The sequence below is a fragment of the Excalfactoria chinensis genome, chromosome 6, assembly GCF_039878825.1.
Source record: "Excalfactoria chinensis isolate bCotChi1 chromosome 6, bCotChi1.hap2, whole genome shotgun sequence".
In the NCBI taxonomy this organism is placed as follows: Eukaryota; Metazoa; Chordata; class Aves; order Galliformes; family Phasianidae; genus Excalfactoria; species Excalfactoria chinensis.
Window position 1 is genome coordinate 10,933,115 of NC_092830.1, and position 19,789 is coordinate 10,952,903.

The window sequence follows — 19,789 nt, forward strand, 5'->3', positions numbered from 1 at the left end:
TGACTGATATGGCACAGCTCTTCCCTTAATCTCGCCCACGTCCTCTGTCAGGCAGGGTCTGCTTTAGATTTTCAGTGAAGTACGCTGCCTCACTTCCAGGAACGCTTTTGCTGAGCTTTTCTTCCGTTGCAGTTTGTGAGCACTGTCTGCCAAAGCTAGGTATTTATTTGGTTTTATGTGATGAATTAGGTACTCAGGGATAATTATATTTGCCTGGTTCCCCATCTACTGTTTGTGTTGTTTTCTCTTCTGGTGCTTTATCCTTCCTTTCTTTGAATGTGATTTTATTGGACTTTATGCATTAACGTGGCCCTGATCAGTGGGCCTGTGTGGTTGTGTGACTGTTTCAGAAATGAGTCCCGTTGTCTGATTCAGTTCTTCCTGGGGTGTCGAGTCACCGGAAGGCTTGCTTTGTAGGGCCCGGGACAGTATTTTGGGCAGTAGCCACGTGCACGGGGTCTGTTTCCAGCAATCCAGTGGTTGTAAGCATGTGGTGTTTAGGTGGCCAACGGCTATAATCTTTTCACACATCTCATAGCTTATTTAATGCTAGGAGTTGGACTATTTCTTTCTCCTCCCATTTTTGTGTGACATTGCTCCTCCTTTGTCTTATCTTACAAACTCTCCTACTTAAATGTTCTGGCTTTTTAAGGCGTTTTTTCTTTTTGCTTATAGGTGACAACAGTTACAGGCACTGGTTGTTTGGTTGAATTGTGAGACTTACAGTGACTGTAGTGACTGCAAGGCTAGTTGTGAGCTTCGTGGTAACATCTGCGCCCTTTAGGAGGGTTGCAGTACCCACAGGTCCATCACATGGCTTGAAGCAACCGCGAGGCCTGTCATAGGGAGCGGAGCAGCTGCAGGACTTGTCGCAAGGCTTGGAGCAGCAACAGGGCTTGTCACAGGAGCCAGAGCAACCACAGGGCTGTAAAGGCTGCAGCCTGGCTGTTCTTCAACGTTGGGTAATCCTGCTTTGTTTTCAGTTTTTGGAACTGCGATTAAATTCACAGCTGCAGAAATCTAGATAGCAGTACTCAGTGCTTGTGTCTGTTGCCTAATGTACTCAATATTTTTAGAAAGAAGGAAAAAAAAAAAAAAAGAAAAAAAAGGTTGCCAAATACATAAAAAAAGAAATCAAGTTCCAAACTAGGGACGTCAGATGGGCCCTAGTTAGTTTCCATTTATCTCATGTACTTATGGAACAGATACATCTTCTAAATGAAGCTTATTAAGCAGTCTTTCAATGTTGTTGTACTTGACACGTATCCTCTCAAACGGTTTATAGACAGTGCTTGTCAAAAGTCAGAAAGAACTTTCTCTTACATCCTCCTGTCCCTCTGATAAAAGATGAGGGAAGGGGGAAAATAATGTGCAGTTCCTTGTGTGTCTAAGGTATGTTGCACTGGGAGTTGGGAAGGCAAAGTCCTTGCTGATGTCCTCCTGTATATGTTTACAAAGCTATAATGGATCATTAAATTAGAGCTAGTGATAGGTTTTTAATTCCAGGTGGGAATGGTTTTGTTCATTTAATCGGATGTTATGCATATCAGAGATCAAGGATCTCTGGTATTTTTGGGGGAATGTTAATAATTGCCACAGCACTGAGGCTTCTCTTCAGCATGTAGCAGTATGGGCTTTCGGTTTTTCCTTTTTTGTTTTGTTTTGTTTTGTTTGTTTTTTAGTTTTAAAGTATTGGGTTTTCTATTTGTTCAGCACATAGACAAGATTAATGTTGTCATTTTTCTGTTCATGTGGAAATTATGACCTGGAAGTGACCAAAACCTCACGCAGATGACAAATTCCCTGCAGTTACGAAGTAACCACGTGAACTGATTTGGTGTTGTGATTTAGATTCAGTCATTATCTATCTCCATCTGCTTTAGTATTTTTAATCCTTTTAAACACTTGGCCTAGGTTATTCCGTGCAAAAAAAAAAAAAAATAAATAAATAAATATATATATATATATATATATATATATAAATATATATAAATATATATAAATATATATATATTCCAAAAACCCGTCAGGTTTATGCTGATAACCACTTTGTTTTACTATTGTTCTCAGTTAGTTCCATCAGATGTACTCTTCTGCAGTTCTGAACTTTAGAACTGAAATGCTAAAACTAAGCAAAAGTTGTAGAGCAGTTTGAAAAGCTGTGAACTTCTCTAAGACCTTTTAGATCCCATCTGTTAAAGGGCAGTTATTCTGCCTGGTTTTTCTTACTGTTTCTTATCATTTAGGAATCTATTTCTACTTTTGCTATGACCAAGTCCGCTTATCTTATCCATCCTATGTGTTTTCACGCAGGAAAGTCTGCGGTAGTTCTTGAAACAGCACCTTTTGAAAGGTTTTGCCTGCTCCACCCAGTGTTCCGAAACACAGTTTTCTGAGTAGTAAAAGACAACGTTCATTCCTCCATAGCAATGAATCCATCTCAGTCCTGAGGTATGTCTATTTCAGCACATAAGTTAATTTTTATTAACATGGGATCTAAAACAGAGTATTAGTCTGGTAAGGAACTGCCATTATATTCTATGTATGTATGCATAGTCTGTAAAGCATTATATTCTAGTATGTGAAGTCCACTGTTTTTCTTTCCTTAGCAATTTTCTTTCCTCCTGTGCTTTTTAAGCTTTTATAAGCAGGGTACTATTTTTCTGGAGACATTGACAGCAGGCGTTATTCAGCGCTCATGGAGAGCCTTCAGTTAACAGGCTTTAGCAGGGGGGTTGGAGCTTGACATTCCTTGAGGTCCCATCCAACCCAAACTATCCTATGATTCAGTGTTATTATCTTATTATCAGATCATACTTTTCCTTACTGGCTTTTGGAGTTATTTATTTACATGTCAAACGATGTTTCCAATACAGACAGTCACAGTGAAATGACTCAGTGATGACTGTGTGGTACAGCTATATTTTAAGGAAATAGATTTGTTTACCTTATGAAGTACTACAGTCTTGAATTTAGTAGTCAAATAATTATATTTAAACATGATACAGCAGACGATTTTGCAGCCTGATTTGTCATCTCTTCCAAGGAAAAAGCACATACTGGGAAGCGAGGGTTGTGAATTCAGCTTGTTTCAGAATAATCTGTTTTTTCAGCATTGCTAACTAGCGTTTTATAATGTGTACCAATCATCAGAAATCCGCTTAATACAAGATTATTTCTGGCTCCTTAATGTCCTTCTGTTTTTGTTTTTTTTTTTTTGTTGTTGTTGTTGTTGTTGTTTTGTTTGGTTGGTTGTTTTTGTTTTTTTGTGGGTTTCTTTGTTTGTTTGTTTTGTTTTGTTTTGTTTTTGTTTTGTTTTTGTTTTGTTTTTGTTTTGTTTTTGTTTTGTTTTTGTTTTGTTTTTGTTTTGTTTTTGTTTTGTTTTTGTTTTGTTTTTGTTTTGTTTTTGTTTTGTTTTTGTTTTGTTTTGTTTTTTCATCTCTCTTATCATGATGCAGTGGAAGTGTCTGCTAAATCAGCTGTCTCGAGCACGTTTACCCTCCACGTCAAACTCACGATGTCACTCAGATGTCCAAATAATCCACTCTAGACCGTGATTTTCAAGGAGGAAGACACTTGCCAAAGATTGCAGTAGTACTCACCCCTATAGTTTAGTGTTTTAATAGTGCATTCCTATTTAATCTTAATGCATTCAGTCAGTAACTCTTCTTTTCTCGTCATTTCAGTAGTTTTTTTCTTCTCCTTTTTCCTATAGGATATATTTTTTCCCACTTGGTGAGTTGATGCCAGCGGAAACATTGTTGGAGTTCAAAGGGGAGAGATTGTTTGGCTAAAATCTATCAGTACATTGTAAGTAATCCTGCATCACAAATACATTTGATTATGGTTAGGAGAAATAGCAGCAAAGTAGTTGAGTTTTATTAGTGTTGAAAAATGTGTACACTTGTCTATTCTCAGTGCTATTTCACAGAGAATTCTTTCTTTAATGTCAGTTTATTTTTATGTGCTTTCACCCATAAGCCAGCTTCTCTGATATTTGAGATGGGACCGAGCAAGATTGTGACGGATGTAAAAACATGGTATGGTCGATGTCAGAAGATATTTCCAGAGGAGACCTGCTCGAGCACGGCCCCCTATCTCAAGCCCCCAGGGTCACGTCCAGGCTGCTTTTGAAGATATCTTTGGTAGGATATTGCACAGCCTATGACAGTGTTCTGACACCGACACATTAAAGAAGGGTATCCTGATGTTTGGAGGAAACTGCCTGCATTGCAGCTCGTGCCCTTTGCCTCTTGTCCTGTCGTCAGACACAACTGGAAAGAGTCTAACTCTGTCTTCTTTATTTCCACTGTTCGGTTATTTGATCCCAGTAATAAGTTGTGTGTTTGGTATGTGCTATCAGTGTTACTTACCTGAGTGATTAGTTAGAGGGACATTCTTATGAGAATGCTTAATTTTACTCTCCATTCCTTTTTTCTTTTTATCTTTGACTGAATTGGAATATAGAGGTAATCACTTGGAAGAAGAGCCGCAGTGAAACCTCACGGATAAATTTGACTGATTCTGCTTTCTGAAGTTGCTTTCGCGTACTGAAACTTATGAGCTCTGAAGAGGTAACTGTGCTTAATCTTAGGGGCTGCTTTATGCTCGCTAGGGTTTACGTGACTGATACGCAGCGCTGGCAGACGAGCAGGGTGGTACAAGGAATCCGAAAAGGAGGAGAAGCCGATGGTTTGCACCCTTCTCAGGACAGGATGAGGTGGTGTGTTCGCGAATTCAGGCTGCTAGTTAAACTCCGGGAAAAACCAAGCTACAGATGAGGAACAACATGAAGGTGACGACAGGCTTGCTGGGTTAGGTTTGTCTCAGGGCTGTGCACCTACCCGGGCTCCTTCCCTCCTTATTTTTATGGACAGAATTGAAAGTCTGCACACCGATGAATTCTTTTCTTTGGAAATGATCTGCTTTCCCTCCGCTTTTAATCTGTTTGAGCAAGTTTCTTCTTTTAAGAGGTAGAGAAGGCATTCCGTGAGTCTGCATCAAAAAGGCAAAGTTAAAAGGCAGACTCCTCCTGAGGAGAAGCCTGACAGCGCTTCACTCACGTAGGCGGGAATCCTATTATTGAAGACTGAAAAATGCAAACGGGCCACAGAGAACCGAACTGAGCAAACACAGCGTTTTATAAAGAGAGAGAAGAGAAAAGCTGAGAAGCCCTAAGCCCATATTAAATTTGCCAAACGAACTGCAGGACAGACTACAGTGCAGTATAAATAACAAGTATAGTTTTCCTAGTGTCACACATTCTGGTTGTTTTTTGTGTATTTCTGATGTTACAGTTTATGGATAAATAAAATAATTTGTACAGCAATAAAATGAAAGAGTATTTCTGACTAAAACTGGATTATAACTCTGTCAGATTTTCCCCGCTTAGCACATCACTGCCAGACACAGTGCTCTATGCGTATCACCATTTGTTTTCGAGTGCTAATGTACATATGTGACTTTAAATCTCATTTTTACTTGTGTTCACTTGAGGGATTTGAACGAAGGACTCGAATTAAAAGCAGATCTGTAACACAAGAGATTATTTGTAGAATCATGCAGAATTCTGAACAGCTCTCTGTGTAACACAAGACATCCCTTACTGTTTTTTTATTCATCTTTCAAACCCTCAGTTTCATGCGGTTTCATTGCATTATTTGTCTCCTTTCTCAGCATCAAGTAATAAACACTAAGCTGTTTAAAGCTGCTTTTACTGAAAGTTTTGCTTTCTTAAGTGAAGAAGATTTTGTCAGGCAGCTTTTATTCACAAATAAATGGCTCTTTTTTTTGTTGTTGTTGTTTTTTTTTAATCCTTAAACTTTTTGTGTTGGTTATGTGATATCCCTTTCTGCTATTTGTGGTGACTCAGCACATGTCATTTTCATCACACTCAAAGTGCAATCTGTCACTAGAAAATGGACTCTCAGTTTGTGTGGCTGGCAAAAAAGGTGGCCTAAAAAGGCCTCGCAACCCTTTGAGAATGTTACAATAGGTGTTCCACAAAGAGATTTGCTTTTTGTTCTGTGCTCCAGCGTGTCCAATTATTATAATGGAAAGAGACTTCCCTAAGCATGCTGAGGAAAGCATACTCATCTCTAGTAACAGCTTCACAAGGCACAGCTTGAAATGTTTGTTTGTTTCCATTTGAGACTGCATAATAATATGTATAACTGCATAATATAATACACCTTTTTTTTTCTTTTTTTCTTTTTTTTTTTTTTTTCTTTTTTTCCCAGTGTGTTACAAGGTTCATTTTCTCTATCAGATGATCACAAATGACAACTGACATCCTTTGGTATTTATGGAAAAAGAAGGAATATAAATGAAAGTGTGAAGAAGGGCTGTACAGTCCCATCGTTCCTATGTGCGCTATGGGTAAATGAACTGAGTATCCAAACAACCTGACAGAAGGGCTTTGGTAACTGGAAGTCAAACGTTTCATTCTCAGTGCTTGAACTGATTTTACATCTGCAACGTCAACCAAAAATCAGAGCTCACCGGTGGTTCTCGAGAGTCTTTTTTGTGTGGTTTTGAGTGAAACTCTTAAGGAAGTTCCTGGCCTTCGCTTGCGGACCAGATAATTAATATATTGAAGGCTTGTTTCCTGATTTCTTCCTGTACACCTGCTACAAAATGACTATACAGAGAGATGTAAGGACATATTAAAATTGGAACTCTGATTCCACTATGATTTTTCACTTAGAATATTTTGAAATAAAGGTATCTTAGTCCTCATTTTCTTGGTAATGAATGTGTAATGTGTTGCCAGTCTTCTCGGAGGTACTTCCAGCAGAAAACGGCGTCTGGCAATTAGAAAAGCATATCAGATAACAGCGGTTGCTGTAAATACCCAGAACCTAAGCAAGTTTTTTATCTGGCAGGTTTCCATGCAGGTCAGCTGTCGCTCTTTCATTCATCTTAATATTAGGGCTTCTGCCTGTTAAGCGTCCGCTTAGGTACCGATTGCTACAAAAGGCTGGACGCTTCCTGTCAGAGAGCTGCTGGGTGACACACATGTATCTTACAGCATCGGAGCCTTTGGATAGTTTCTACATTTCCTGGGCACTATCTTTGATAGGTATTTGAGGGCAATAGGAATTCCCAGCTCTGCCTATTAAGAGTCACAGTGAAATTGAAAATTAGAACAATGAAAGATGACTTTGTGTCCTGCGACAGGGAATTACGATGGACCTGAAGCTTTATTTAGAGTCTGGTTTAGAGCAGAAACCCTTGAGGAGATAATGAATTCTATTATTAAATGCAAACATGTTTCACATGGACTCAAATGCACCCTGCTACGGGCGAGCATCCAGATTTTGCAGTTGAACGTGGCAGGGTCTGAAACAGCGACCTTCATTTGAGATCTCTATCATCCTCAAGGAAAAAAAAAAAAAACAAAAAAAAAAAACAAAAAAAAAAAACCAAACAAACAAACAAACAAAAAAAACCCCACACAATAAATGTTAATTAAACTGAATTAATAACTTTTCTATACCAGGTGAAGTCTGTAATATTTTTTTTCCAACTTCTTTTAGCACACGTTCAGTGAAAGCAACATGTTTCACACAAGACAGTTCAACTGGAAAGCGAATATATTATATTGGCACATGAGAGTCATTATGGAAACTATTTACAGTAGACTGAAAGTGATAATGTTGCTGTTAGTGTTGTCTTTAGAAGTTTACAGGTCAAGACATTGAAGATAATTTCATACAAATTCCATTTTAAGAATAGTTTTTAATGCTAAAAATACTGAGTCATTATGTATGATCATCCTGCGAGAGTAAACCAAAATCAAAATCTAACATGACTTTCAGGCGTATGTAAGGAGCTCTTTAAAGAAGGGGTAACTCTGGAGTCAGTCTGGGATCTTCTGTACTGCTGAACAGCTCCAATTGTCATTAAATTCTTCTTTGAGGCCTTTCGAGTTAATATTAATGGCCTGCTTTACACAGTATATTGCTAAAAAAAAAAAAAAAAAAAAAAAAAAAAAAAAAAAAAACAAAATAACTCATCTCATTTTAAATGGAAGAGACAGGAATCACACCAATATTTCACAAAGAACTTTCTCAACATTAATTGAAAATGAAAGAACCAGAGTTGAAGCACGTGCAAACGGAGTCTCAGTTCCCCAAGAGCGCTTCGTTTCTCTGCAATAAATCTCTTCTGGCTCTGCTTTGTGCAGTAAAATCCTCTGTGGAAATTCTGATGTCGGTTGTGGGTTTTCTTACGAATGTTAAAAAACATTTTGAAATATTGGCTCAGCGTCCATTTCTTTGACAGAGCGGCTCGGGTGGCAACAGAGCTTAAGAATCACGCCGTCGGAACACCTCCGCTACAGGCAGGGCCGCCACCCGCTCGGCGGAGCCGCCCGGAGCCCCGTCCGACCGGGTGCGGAACGCCTCCGGACGCGGGGCCGTCACGGCTCCTCCGCGCGTCCCGCGCCAGCGCCTCGCCGCCCCGAGTAAGACATTCCTGCCTCCTCAGATGTCACCTAAATGTCCCCTGTGTTAGTTTATAGTCGTTCTGCCTTATCCTGTCTCTTTCAGGCTGTAACAGAGATGACAAGTCACAGCTGGAAGCGATGACGGAGCACGTGGCGAGAAGGGGCCGGGCCGACCCGGGAGAACTCAGGTGCGGGCGCCGCAGCGTAAGGGGCGGAGCCGGGATCCACCCCTTCGCAGCCCTCATTTAAGACTCGGCGGCGGAGGTGAGAGCATCGTGGCCGAGTTCTCTGAGTAGTAGAGGGATCTTTAGAAGGTGAGGCGTTTTTCTTTTCTTTGGTGCTGCTTCTGCGGCAGTTGCTGCGTTCGGGCTCGTCTTTGGTTGCCGCAGCCTAGCGCTTTGCCACCCTCCTGTTATTGCTGTACTTCACGTCAGTACAACAGTATCACACAGACCGCATAACAGGTCAGCGTCTGTCCTGTTTATGAGCTCGCTTCGTGTGCTAGTAGGCTGTAATGAGGCCTTTGTCCCTTGTGATAAACAGACCCAAATCCCTCAATGTTTCTCGTTGGAAGAAGTATTGTAGCCCTTTGCTCCCTTTGCGGCCTTCCCCCGGAGCCACTCCGGCAGTATTTCTCCCCCCGAGGCCCGGGCGCGGGACTCCAGCCGGGGCCCTTCGGGGCAGAGCGGAGGGGGACCGTCACCTCCCTCTTCCCGACGCCCTTTCTCTTCTGACGCGGCCCAAAATGCCGCCGGCATTCCTGGCCGCAAGGGGGTGCCGTTGCGCTCACGTTCAGATTTTAGTCCGCTAGAACCCTGACCCAAGCGGGACACCGGGCTTCTTTGAACCTCGTAGTGTTCACGTGGGCTTGCTTCTCATATTTGTCTAGATCCCTTTGGATGATGTCCCTCCCTTCTATTGTATCAGCAGCACCACCGAGCTCGGTGCCATCAGTGATCATGTCTAGGGTGCGCACGATTACAATATTTGCGTCATCGGGTACGAGGTTGAAGAGCACTGCTCCATAGAGCGGGCCTTAGGGGATGCTATTCGTCCCCGTGGGGTAAAGAAAACTGAGACTTGTGTGAGCAGAGTACGTACTGCAGGGTTAATGATTTGAGATGCCAAGAAAGGATGATTTCATCTTTTGTTGTTGTTGTTGCTGTTGTTGTTGTTGTTGTTGTTGTTGATAGTGGTGTTGTGTGTTTGGTTTTTATCCCCTGGTAAAATAATTGGAATACTTGGAGTATTGGCATTGCAAACAAGATGGGTTGGAAACCTGTGAGCTTTTGAACATATGACTGTGAGGTTTCTTTTTATTAAACAATTGCCCCTTCTGGGAATTGAGCAAATTCTGCTAGTGGCTCTGAGAAATGTCAGATTTGATCTTCTACCTCAGCACAAGTAGTGGAGATGAGGGTTCAGCAAGTCAGACAGCGACTTGAGGCGTGAGCTTTCTTGTTTGATCATCTCACTTGATCAGAGTTCCATTTAAAACAGAACAGTAGAAAAGCCTGTCAGTCAGACAGTCTCCGCAGTTTTCTTTCCTCATGTGCTGAGCTCAGTCAGAGTCCTTGGAGTTCTGGGGAGCTTTCGCTAAGCTCTTGCCAAGCTTTTGCTAAGGTGGCGAAGTCTGGGGGATCCCATCTTTCGGGAAAGGCTTTGAGAAGGATAAGCGGTTCTGCCTGACTTATCCGAGGCTAGTGTGTCTAGGTACTGGATTATACCAGTATATATATATATAGTGTATATATATATACACTATATATATATATATATATACACTATATATATATATATATAATATACGTATATACACACACAGATAGTATTCATATATATAGATTGTATCATAAGCAGTAAGATTTGCAAGACTGTCAGGGAACTGCAGAATCCACGTCCGAATCACCGATCCGGCACCTGGGCGAGGAGACCGGGTCTGTCTCGGGAGCACAGGCGGAGGCGATTTACCATAACAACGGGAAGGGCTGGAACCAGGTTCTGCCCCTCTCAGACCTCACTCGAGGGTCGTTTGCCAGCGAGGAAGGATCTCTCGGCCGAGATCCCTCCTTTGTGGAATTTTTCAGTGAGCATAGATCTTCAGAGACAGGTAAGCCTTGTTCTTTTTGTTACGTGATCTCACGGCAGTGGTTTCAGTGCTGTTACAAAGATAATAGCTGTAGCCTTTCCTTTGTAGCCTTAATATTTCTATTTATATGGCTGGATTTTGACGTGTGAAGTAATTAAGAACTTAGAAACTGCTGAGAAGGGTTATATCAGAGAAAGGAATTTAAATGATCTCCTACTGTCATTGTAGGTTTGATTTCTCCTTAATTGGGAAAAAAATCCCCTTACTTTGACATTTATTGCACGGTTTTGAGGGCAGGGATTTATCTTGTCAGCTTGAAAAGTCAAATTGATGCAGAAGGGCTATTACTGTAGATGAGTTTTCCCCACGTGAGCGTAGATCCTAGAGAATGTGGGAGCTCCCACACGGCGTGACAAGGGAGGGCGTTTTTCAGTCTAGGGGATCAAGAGAGGGGCGTGTTTGGCTGTTTGAGTCTTCATAGCTACAGAACTTACTTTCTGTTCAGCCCTTCTGGGTATTGGTGGTAGAACACACTAATACTGATTCTATGCAGACAATATGTTTAGTGGAATGTCTTGGATTTTAGCAGTTGAAAGTCTTTGATGCTGCGTGGGAGGCAATCTGTACTTGTTAGCTATATCTGTATTACTGATTCTGACCTGTTTGCCATTTTGCATGAAGGGGATAGGGTCATTAACTGCAACGATTTAAGCAATTCTGATTCAGTAATTAATTGCTATAAGTTTGCCTTTTTTTTTTTTTTTTTCGTTTCTAACATCAGCTCGCTCCACTGAGCGCACGCATAACAAAAGAGAGGTGTCTGTGCAGTGTTCTAGTTCTGTATTATCTGAGCATGTAAGGAAGATGCTTGTCGGGCAGGGGGATGCAGAAAGTCAGTCTTCTCTCAGCAGACAGCCCTTCCTCCTTGTACCTCTTATATATAATAAAAATAAAAGCTAAGCACTGACTCAGACCCCCTACAAAGGAGACTGCAAGCGTTTGTTAGGATAAATGATGAGAGGAGAGGCTGGCAAAGCATGTGCAGTTTGGCAAGAGCAATTCTGCTCTTTATTTGTATATATATATAAATACTTTTTTTTTTTTTTTTTTTTTTTTTTTTTTTTTTTCCTGATTTGGAATCAGTATCCCAAGAGGTGTTCAAGGAAAGGGTAGGTAACGCACCAAGTTTCATACTTTATTAGTGTGGCTGTGACTGGTTATCTGTTAGCTGGTTTAGATCTTACATAGACAGCGAGGGTGCAGGAGACTGACCTGTTATAACCCCCTTGCCGAAGCATTTGGACCGGACTCTCAGCAATAGCCGGGGCAGTCAACAGACTGACAGTGAGCAGCAAGGAGCAATAGGGTGTTTTCTTTTTGTATTTACTAGAAAAATCAGACTTGTAATTGTGATGAGCTTGTTGTTTCTTATAAGCATTTATTAGCGCAGTTAAAGAGACTTCAAGCATTCCTCAGGAAAACGATCCATCATTATGCTTGTTGTGATGATCATTTGCCTTTTAACGTGTTCTTGAACTATTAATTAGAAATATCTACTAACGTAGTGCTGTGCTGTTCATATCAATAGGAAAGCAGAATAATTTTTAAGTGAGCTCTGCAAACAGTCATGAATTATCTAACAACTGTTGCACTTCAATGGTAGCAGAAACAGATCATTTATTAAACATGTAGCATTTATTAAACATAATTGCAGACTACAGCAGAAAAGATTCAATCTGTTTACTTTTATTATACAGAGGCAGAAGGGAATGCAGTTTCTTTTATTTCAGTCAGAACAATGTGATACAATACCACCCCACCCTTTTGTATTAGAGTTAAGTCTCAGTTCGGGACCAAGGCTCACAGAAAATCACCAAGTTTCAAGGCAAAGGCTTTCAAAGAGAAGCAGCAGCTAGAGAGTTTCCTAGGGAAAAACCAAGTAAATTGTCAGCAAACTTAACTGTAACACAGAAAGAAGTGTTTTCTCAAGAGCTCAAGGCTTTACTGAATTAAAGGAATACTTCTATCCATATGCTCAACTGCAGCAATAAGACCACTGGTATCATATTCTGCAGTTTTACTTGTCGCATAAAGCATATCTGATATGTTATAGTTCTGCATTAGCTTCATTTGAATTTAAGTGTCAATTTCTGTTTCTACAGGCTACAAAACACAGCAAGTGGGCTTGCTTACAAGGGATCATCTTTGTCACCTTTTACCTTAATCATGATAAACAGCCTAACACCCCCACCAAAGGAACAAGGCTCAAGTCCAGAAGTAGCCAGCACATCTTTTATTGAGGTAAGTGACATTTTACAGTGGGGTTTATCTTTCTTTTATTCAGAGACAGACAGGCATCCTCTGTACAAAGTGTTGAGCATGGCTTCTCTTTCCCTCCATTGCATAAGACACCCCACTCACTTCTGACAACACACAGCACTCACTCTGAGAGACACAACAGCTTTATTGAAAACCATTTTGAGCCTTTATTTTATTTGTCTTCAAACAAGACAGACATCATAACCTGCTTCTCACGTCACAGAAGCAAGCTTAGAGATATGCCAGTGGTACACACTGAAATGAGAACAGAGTTATATCCTGATGCTGCCCTCTACAGCTGGGCTTAAGTAATAAATAATAAAGTAGTAATAAATAAAGTATTAATTATTACTTTAATTATTATTAATTTACTTTAATTATTATTAAAGTAGTAATACAAAGTAGAAGATTTCTCTTACAAAGCAAGTCCTAGTTCATATTTTATTTTTGAAATTTAAGTTGTCTGCCTACAGATTGCAATCAGCACACATTTAGGGAGGCACACTTACTTAGAAATACTAAGTTAAACCTCAGTAATGCAAAAAGAGTTTATTTAATGTTATACAAATGTAGAAAAGCAGTGGAGTCAGCCTTTGACTTGGCACAAGAAGAACCATCAGGACCACCTTCTTTATTCTTCTGCTTAACTGACTTGCTTTCCTAGAAGAGAACACAAAACACTTAGAGAGCAAAGTGGCAACTTAACTCCTTCTCAGGTATCTCAAACTATTTCAATCAATACTATAAAACACCCACAGCATACCAGATACATACACTGCAGGCACACTTACCCTCCAGCCACTTATCCAAACCCTTTTAGAGGGCAACTCCCTCTGCTTCTCAATTGCCATTTAGTGACTACACAGAGAAAAGCTATTTAATCATTCTGGTTTGCCCAAACACTTCAATTCATTTTTCTTCTTTTGCAGGACATAGAGCCCAGCTCCTCCAAGCCTCTTCCTTTACAGCCCAGGAGCCCTACCACAAAACCACCATCACCACATGGGAAACAGTCAAGCACACAGGGAAGACAACATCAGCAGAAGCCGCCCCCCACTCAGGGAAAGCCCCTATAGGAAGAAGGGGCCTTCCCTCACACCCCCACCCAGGGGAAGCCCCTTCTATAGGGGCTTCCCCCCCACACCCCCACTCAGGGGGCCCCTATGCCAGGTGGGGCCCCCTCCTCACCCCCACTCAGGGGGCCCCTATACCAGGTGGGGCCCCCCTCACACCCCCACTCAGGGGGGGCCTCCGCAGGCCCCCCCACCGGCAAAAAGACCGACATGAACCCACCGTCCCGCCCAAAAATAAAAAAAATATATCTCTTTAGAGATAGGGCAAAACCCAGTGTCTAGCCCCATGACAAAGGGGGAAACTCCAGCCACTCACTCCAAGAGTGAGCAGCCAGAGTTTCCCCCTTACATTCCAAATCATACAAGACAAAAGCAAAGCCCAAACAAACAACACTTAACAGCCAAGAAAAAAGACTCAAATACCTACCAAAAAGCTAAAGTCCTTACAAACAAACACAAAAAAACCAACAGCCAAGTACTAACAAAACATCTAACTTCTCAAAAAAGTTTAAACTACCAAAGAACAAAACTCTGAAAAAAAAACACCAGCCAAAAACTAAGACAACTAAACAAGCCAAGACCTAACAAACACACCTCAAACATCCAACTCCAACCAAATTTAAACAACAAAAGAAGAAAACACTGCATGTTCAAACACTAACTCCGCAAAAAACCAGCCTAAACTAAAAGACAACTCAACACCACAAAATACTAAACAAGCCAACTCCTAACAGACCAATCACAGAAAAAGAAACTCAAGCAACTACACTTGCCCCACAAAAAAAGCCAAGTCCTAACAAACACACTAACATCTAACTCCTCAACAACATTTAACCAACAACCAAAGCAAACTCTGCATGCTCAAACAACACACTGAATCTGCAAAAAAACTCCAAACTCAACACTACAGAAACAAACCGAGTCCTGACACACCACAACCGCGACTACTCTACAAGGAAAATTCAACGACCGCTGACAAAAGCCGAAAACTCTGCACGCTCACCGACACGAAGATTTTCCCTCAAAAAACAGCAGCCAAAACTCAGAAGACTCGGTGCCGCAAAAAACAGAAACCAGCCAAGTCCTAACAAGACACAAACAACCAACTACTCACCGAGAAACATTAACTGACCTTCAACAAAACCAACTGCTGACCGAGGCAAATGCAACACAGAAGCCACCGCATGCGCTAACCTGACTGTGCCAACAATAACACGATCGAGCTAACCCCCGACGGCTCCATCCCCTAATGAAGCACAAACAACACTACATACTCTAGCCTCCGAACCACACAAAAAAAAATACATACACCAAAAACTGCACAAGTTGCCGATGCTACACGCCTCAACCGAGCTTCCCTGCCTTCCAGACATCAGGCTCCGCGCTAACAGAAACAGCACAAAAGAACACAACGCCAACCTATGCGAGCCCCTAAACCTGATCCAAACGAGCCGTCTGACTCGCCCCCTGCCACCGTGCCGATTCCAACTCCCTGCGGCAACATGAACAAACATTCCACCATAACCACTAACTATGGCCAAACGGCAACAGAAAAACAACCCCCTCACCGCAGTGCTAACCTCCAACAGACCGTCTGCTGAACCCCAAAAAACAGCCCGCTAGACACTCTAGCACGACCTTTCTCCTGCCTTTGCCCGCCAGCCACGGCATCGACAGACGCACCAGCTGCACTAGAACCTGACAAAACTAAACAGCTCTAAGACATAGCACCTCACACTACAAAACCCTTACAGGACAACCACACCAATATTTCTCAACCCTCTCTCCATTAACCCTAATCCTCTAACAACTCGCACGACTGAAACCGCTCCACCTTCCTCCAAAAAAAGAGTAGAAAAAACACAGCCCCTACCTGGTGACGCCGTATCCTCATCCCGACGGGCTTCCGGGTGGCCGACCTTCTCGTCTGACGGCTCGCTCCCCTCCGTCCTCCCTGTCGAAGCCGATGCTCCGCTACAGAACGCGATGTGATAAAAATCCTGCTGTTCGGCTCCCTTGCCGATGTGAACAGAAAATATTGCTGTTCATCTCCCTTGCCGATGTGAAAGAAAAAAATCCTGCTGTTCATCTCCTTGCCGATGTGAAAGAAAATCCTGCTGTTCATCTCCCTTGCTTCCGTGGCTTTGTGATGGTTATTCCATTGCGAATGCTGCGGGCCCAACTTGAGTATCCCGGGACCACACGACTCCACAACCTGTCTGGAGAGTGAAAACCTGTAGTTCTGCCGGCCGTCCTTCTCACGTTTCCCAAAAGCTGCGCCGATCGTCTTTACCCTGCAGTCCTCCAGTCCCTTGCAAAAATAAAATGATTCATTGAGTAAAAAACTACCTGCAAATCACTCACCCCGGCTCCCTTTGTTCAGGTTACTCCCGTCACTTACTCGCAATTGAAGACGAGCTCCGGAGGCCTCGCGCTCCTCCCGGTCTCCTGTCACCTGCACAAAAATTTTAGTCTTAGACTCGCTGACCGAACCTCCTGCAAAGATACATTTCACTTTCCTGACAACTAGCAGGGACGTACAAACCTACAGCTAGAACAAACGACTGAAGTTGAGAAGCTCCTTTTGGATGCGTGCACGCCCATTTCCACGCTTCTCGGTCCCGGCCTGCGACGGACGCCCCCGGCAATGAAACCCACATGGACCGGCCGCTCGAGCCCCGCTCCTCGGCGCTCCCCTCGTTTCCGCGTCCCTCGAGGAACTCTCGCCACAACACCGACTCCGCCGCCTCGTCCCCGGAACGTATTCCTGTAAAATCTGTGAGCCCTCCACGGCAGCGTTCCTGTCCAGCCGTGTCTCCGTGTGGAGAATGAGACGACTCTCCTGAAACTACACAGAAAAGAAAAGGAGAGAACACACGATCCCGTCCCCCTCGCCGAAAGCGGGACGGACCGAAGCGCCCGAAAACGCCGGCCGAATGGGCGAAGACGCCCCGGGGTCCCTCTCCGCCCGGGCCCGTCCGGCGGCAGTACCGCGCCGGCCAATCCGAAACGCCGGGTCGGAACCCGACCGCCGCGCCTAACTGAAGGCGAGGAAATAGAAGCGGTCGAACGGCGGACCTGCGAGATTACTACAAAAACAAAACAAAAAAGACATACCTGTTAGCCTCTAAAGGCTCAAGGCTTCCACCGCCTCAGCAATTCCGGCATAAAGGAGTCTCCGCCGCGACCCTCGGGCGATCTGCGAAAAAGATTCCGTTTAAGCGGCTCTCGCCGTCGCTTCTTACTCCCGGCGGCACCGAGGCCGCAGGAACACGGCCCCGTCCCGCTCGCTCTGGCTCGACAAAAAGGAAGGATGCGAGAAAGCCGCTGAAAAACTCGGGGTGGACCGAGAACGCGGCGGGGCTGCGCTGCGACTCGGAAAACCGAGCGGCGGCTCCCTCCGAAAACGTGACGGCGGCCGGACGGCGACGCCGCGCCGGCTCCCAGAAGCACAGCAGGGACCCCGCGTCTGCCCCGAACGGAGCGCGGCGAAAGCCCGGCGGTCTCCCACCGGGGAAGCCGGGCCCCGGACGGCTCCGAAGCGCGCCGTCTCCGCGGCTCCGGTTCTAATAGAACGACTCACCGGTCAGGGCCGATCCTCGACGCGAAAGGTCCGGCAGCAGCCTGAAACGAAACAACGAAAAACATCACAATCAAGCCCAAAAACACGCGTAAAAAAACAGCCCCACCTACCGCCTTTCGGCCTCACCGACGCGACGACCGGACGAAGAAACGCCACCCGCTCCGGCTCCTCGTAATGCTGATTCCGGTCTGATCCCTCGTGGCTACCGGCGGCCTCAGGCGGAGCTTAAGAGGCGTCAGCGCGGTTCCGCCCCCGGGCTGCCGACGAACCGCAGCCGCTCCCGGGCCGCCGCAGCTGCGCCGGAGCGGTCGCGGCCCCGCCTGACGCTCGCCGCCTCGTTAGCGCAGCTGGGGCTCGTTACGGTCGGCCCGGGGACGTGACAGTTTGACACGTGAACCCGAGATCTGAATTAGGGGCTGAGATGACGTTTCTGTAAATGACAGCTTAGTACGCGCTTCCCCTTCTCGCCTCTTTGATGGATTCATAAATCAATTAAATAATTGTGTCAAACTGGAACGGATCGCTTTGCGTCTCACGAGACACCCTTCCTAAGAACGTCCCCGGCATTAACGGTCTCCAGAGTCCCCTGCTGTCCGCTTTCTGTCTCTGCCACGCTTTCTCTTGGCCCTCATCCAAAGAAAAAAAAAAGGAGGAAAAAAAAAAAAAAAAACAACTACAAAAACCAAACCAAAACAACAACAACAACAAAAAACAACCAAAGAACAAAACCAAAAAAGATTGTTAAATATGTAACAACTTTGTACCTGACTGAAGAAGAAAAACTAAAGGTGGAGGTGGAAATATGGGAGCAGGGATGTGGCAAACACCCGCAGGGGTTAATGATGTGCCTGACAGAATAGCTGGTGAAGGACATTTGCAGCACAGCTTTATGAACGGCTCTGTACGGTGCTGCTTGGGGTTACGTTGATGTGACGCATACATGGGTAGGAACGCTTTCGAAAAGAGTTCGGTCATCTCCAAGGTACTGTGTAAAGACTTCAGTGATTAAACTCGCTTTGCTTAGCAGTCTTGGTCTTAATTGGAAATCTGGATGTTTTGGGGACGGCGGGAGGAAACCTTTGCCTGCTGGTTTTCTGGCAAAGCCATCCAGTTAATGTAGTTGTGAACTACAGCGATCGGGTACTGGCACATACAACTCCTTGGCTTGTAAATGTATGAATACATCTCTCGCTTTCCGGACCGACTGCCTGCAAATGGGTGCGTGTGCTCAAAGCGAATGTGTCCTGGGGGAGGCCCAAAGCGGACTTCCCTCCAGATGTTCCATCACTGTTTCTGGCTGCCATTTAGCATTTTCTGTACAGCCTGATAGTGACAGGACAAAGCAGAATAGTTTTAAATTACAAGGGGAGAGATTTAGGTCGGTTATTAAAAGGCAGGGATTTTTTACTCAGGTTGGTGAGGCACTGGCACGGGATGCCCGGAGAAGTCGTGATGGCCCCATCTCTGGAGGCATTCGAGCCTGGGTTGGATGGGGGGTGACTGAGGGGGTGGCAGCCCTGCCCGTGACAGAGATCGCTCCTGCTGCTCCCCTCCCTCTCAAAATCTTGTCACAGAAACCCAATACAGATACCAATGTCTGTTACTAAAGGAGGGGGAAAAAAACCCACACCTATTCTTGTCTGGATTTCCTTCAAAAAATAACAAAATAGTGCGACTTTGATGTGATACTAGAAAGAAAGAGTGCAGTTTAATACGGGTTGAGAACATGAATAACAAGGTAGATGGGAGGTTTAGATCTCAGAAGCCTCGAGAAGTGATCGCTAGCTGTGAGAATACTTTCCCTGGGTCACAGACTGTAAATCTGTGCTATTCCTAATTCATGAATGATGAAATGGTTTGGTTCTTTCTGCTCAGAATCAACGCATAACATTCAGAGTCTGATTGCAGTTGGAGTCTGCAGGTCACCGGAGGGAATCCTGATACTAAGATACAGTTGGGAAGGTAGAAGAAAAGAAGCAAAACCAACAACACCTCCCACATACAGAAACAAACAAACTAACTAAAAAACAAAGAACAAGGAAGAGAGAAAAGGAAAAAGAACTTCTTGCTGTGAACCTGTCATGTATTGCAGTGAGAAAGTGTATGAGCAAATTAGTTCCCTCAGCTTCTTCCAGTCACGAGATTAGAACCTCATTTCTCATAACTGAGATCTTGTGAATAGAAATGAATTCCAGCCTCTGCCCTTTATCCTCTACAAAGAAGGCTGTGAAACTATTTTATCCTGTTCAACTCATCAAAGGTACGGTGAGAATATT

The 19,789-nt window shown here is 43.8% G+C and overlaps 1 protein-coding gene and 1 long non-coding RNA gene across 4 annotated transcripts; one reads left to right on the forward strand and one right to left on the reverse strand.

Annotated features, from left to right (window-relative positions):
* Positions 1-8,626: 8,626 nt before the first annotated feature.
* Positions 8,627-13,945, forward strand: LOC140254460 (uncharacterized). Its single transcript, XR_011904220.1, has 3 exons — positions 8,627-8,763; positions 12,701-12,839; positions 13,787-13,945. It is a non-coding gene; the product is annotated as an uncharacterized lncRNA (long non-coding RNA).
* Positions 12,834-18,133, reverse strand: LOC140254459 (uncharacterized). Of its 3 annotated transcripts, none has more exons than XM_072340956.1 (7): positions 17,640-18,133; positions 17,514-17,554; positions 17,048-17,129; positions 16,480-16,778; positions 16,332-16,385; positions 15,804-16,241; positions 12,834-13,517 (listed from the first exon to the last, which is right to left on the reverse strand). In XM_072340956.1, exons 4-7 carry the CDS (start codon positions 16,588-16,590, stop codon positions 13,407-13,409), a joined length of 714 nt encoding a protein of 237 aa, XP_072197057.1. In that variant the 5' UTR covers positions 16,591-16,778; positions 17,048-17,129; positions 17,514-17,554; positions 17,640-18,133; the 3' UTR covers positions 12,834-13,406. The 3 variants fall into 3 exon arrangements, 2 of the variants coding, with proteins under 2 accessions (XP_072197057.1, XP_072197058.1); XM_072340957.1 differs by having other exon boundaries at positions 17,624-18,133; XR_011904219.1 differs by having other exon boundaries at positions 16,476-16,778; positions 17,514-18,133.
* Positions 18,134-19,789: the final 1,656 nt, after the last annotated feature.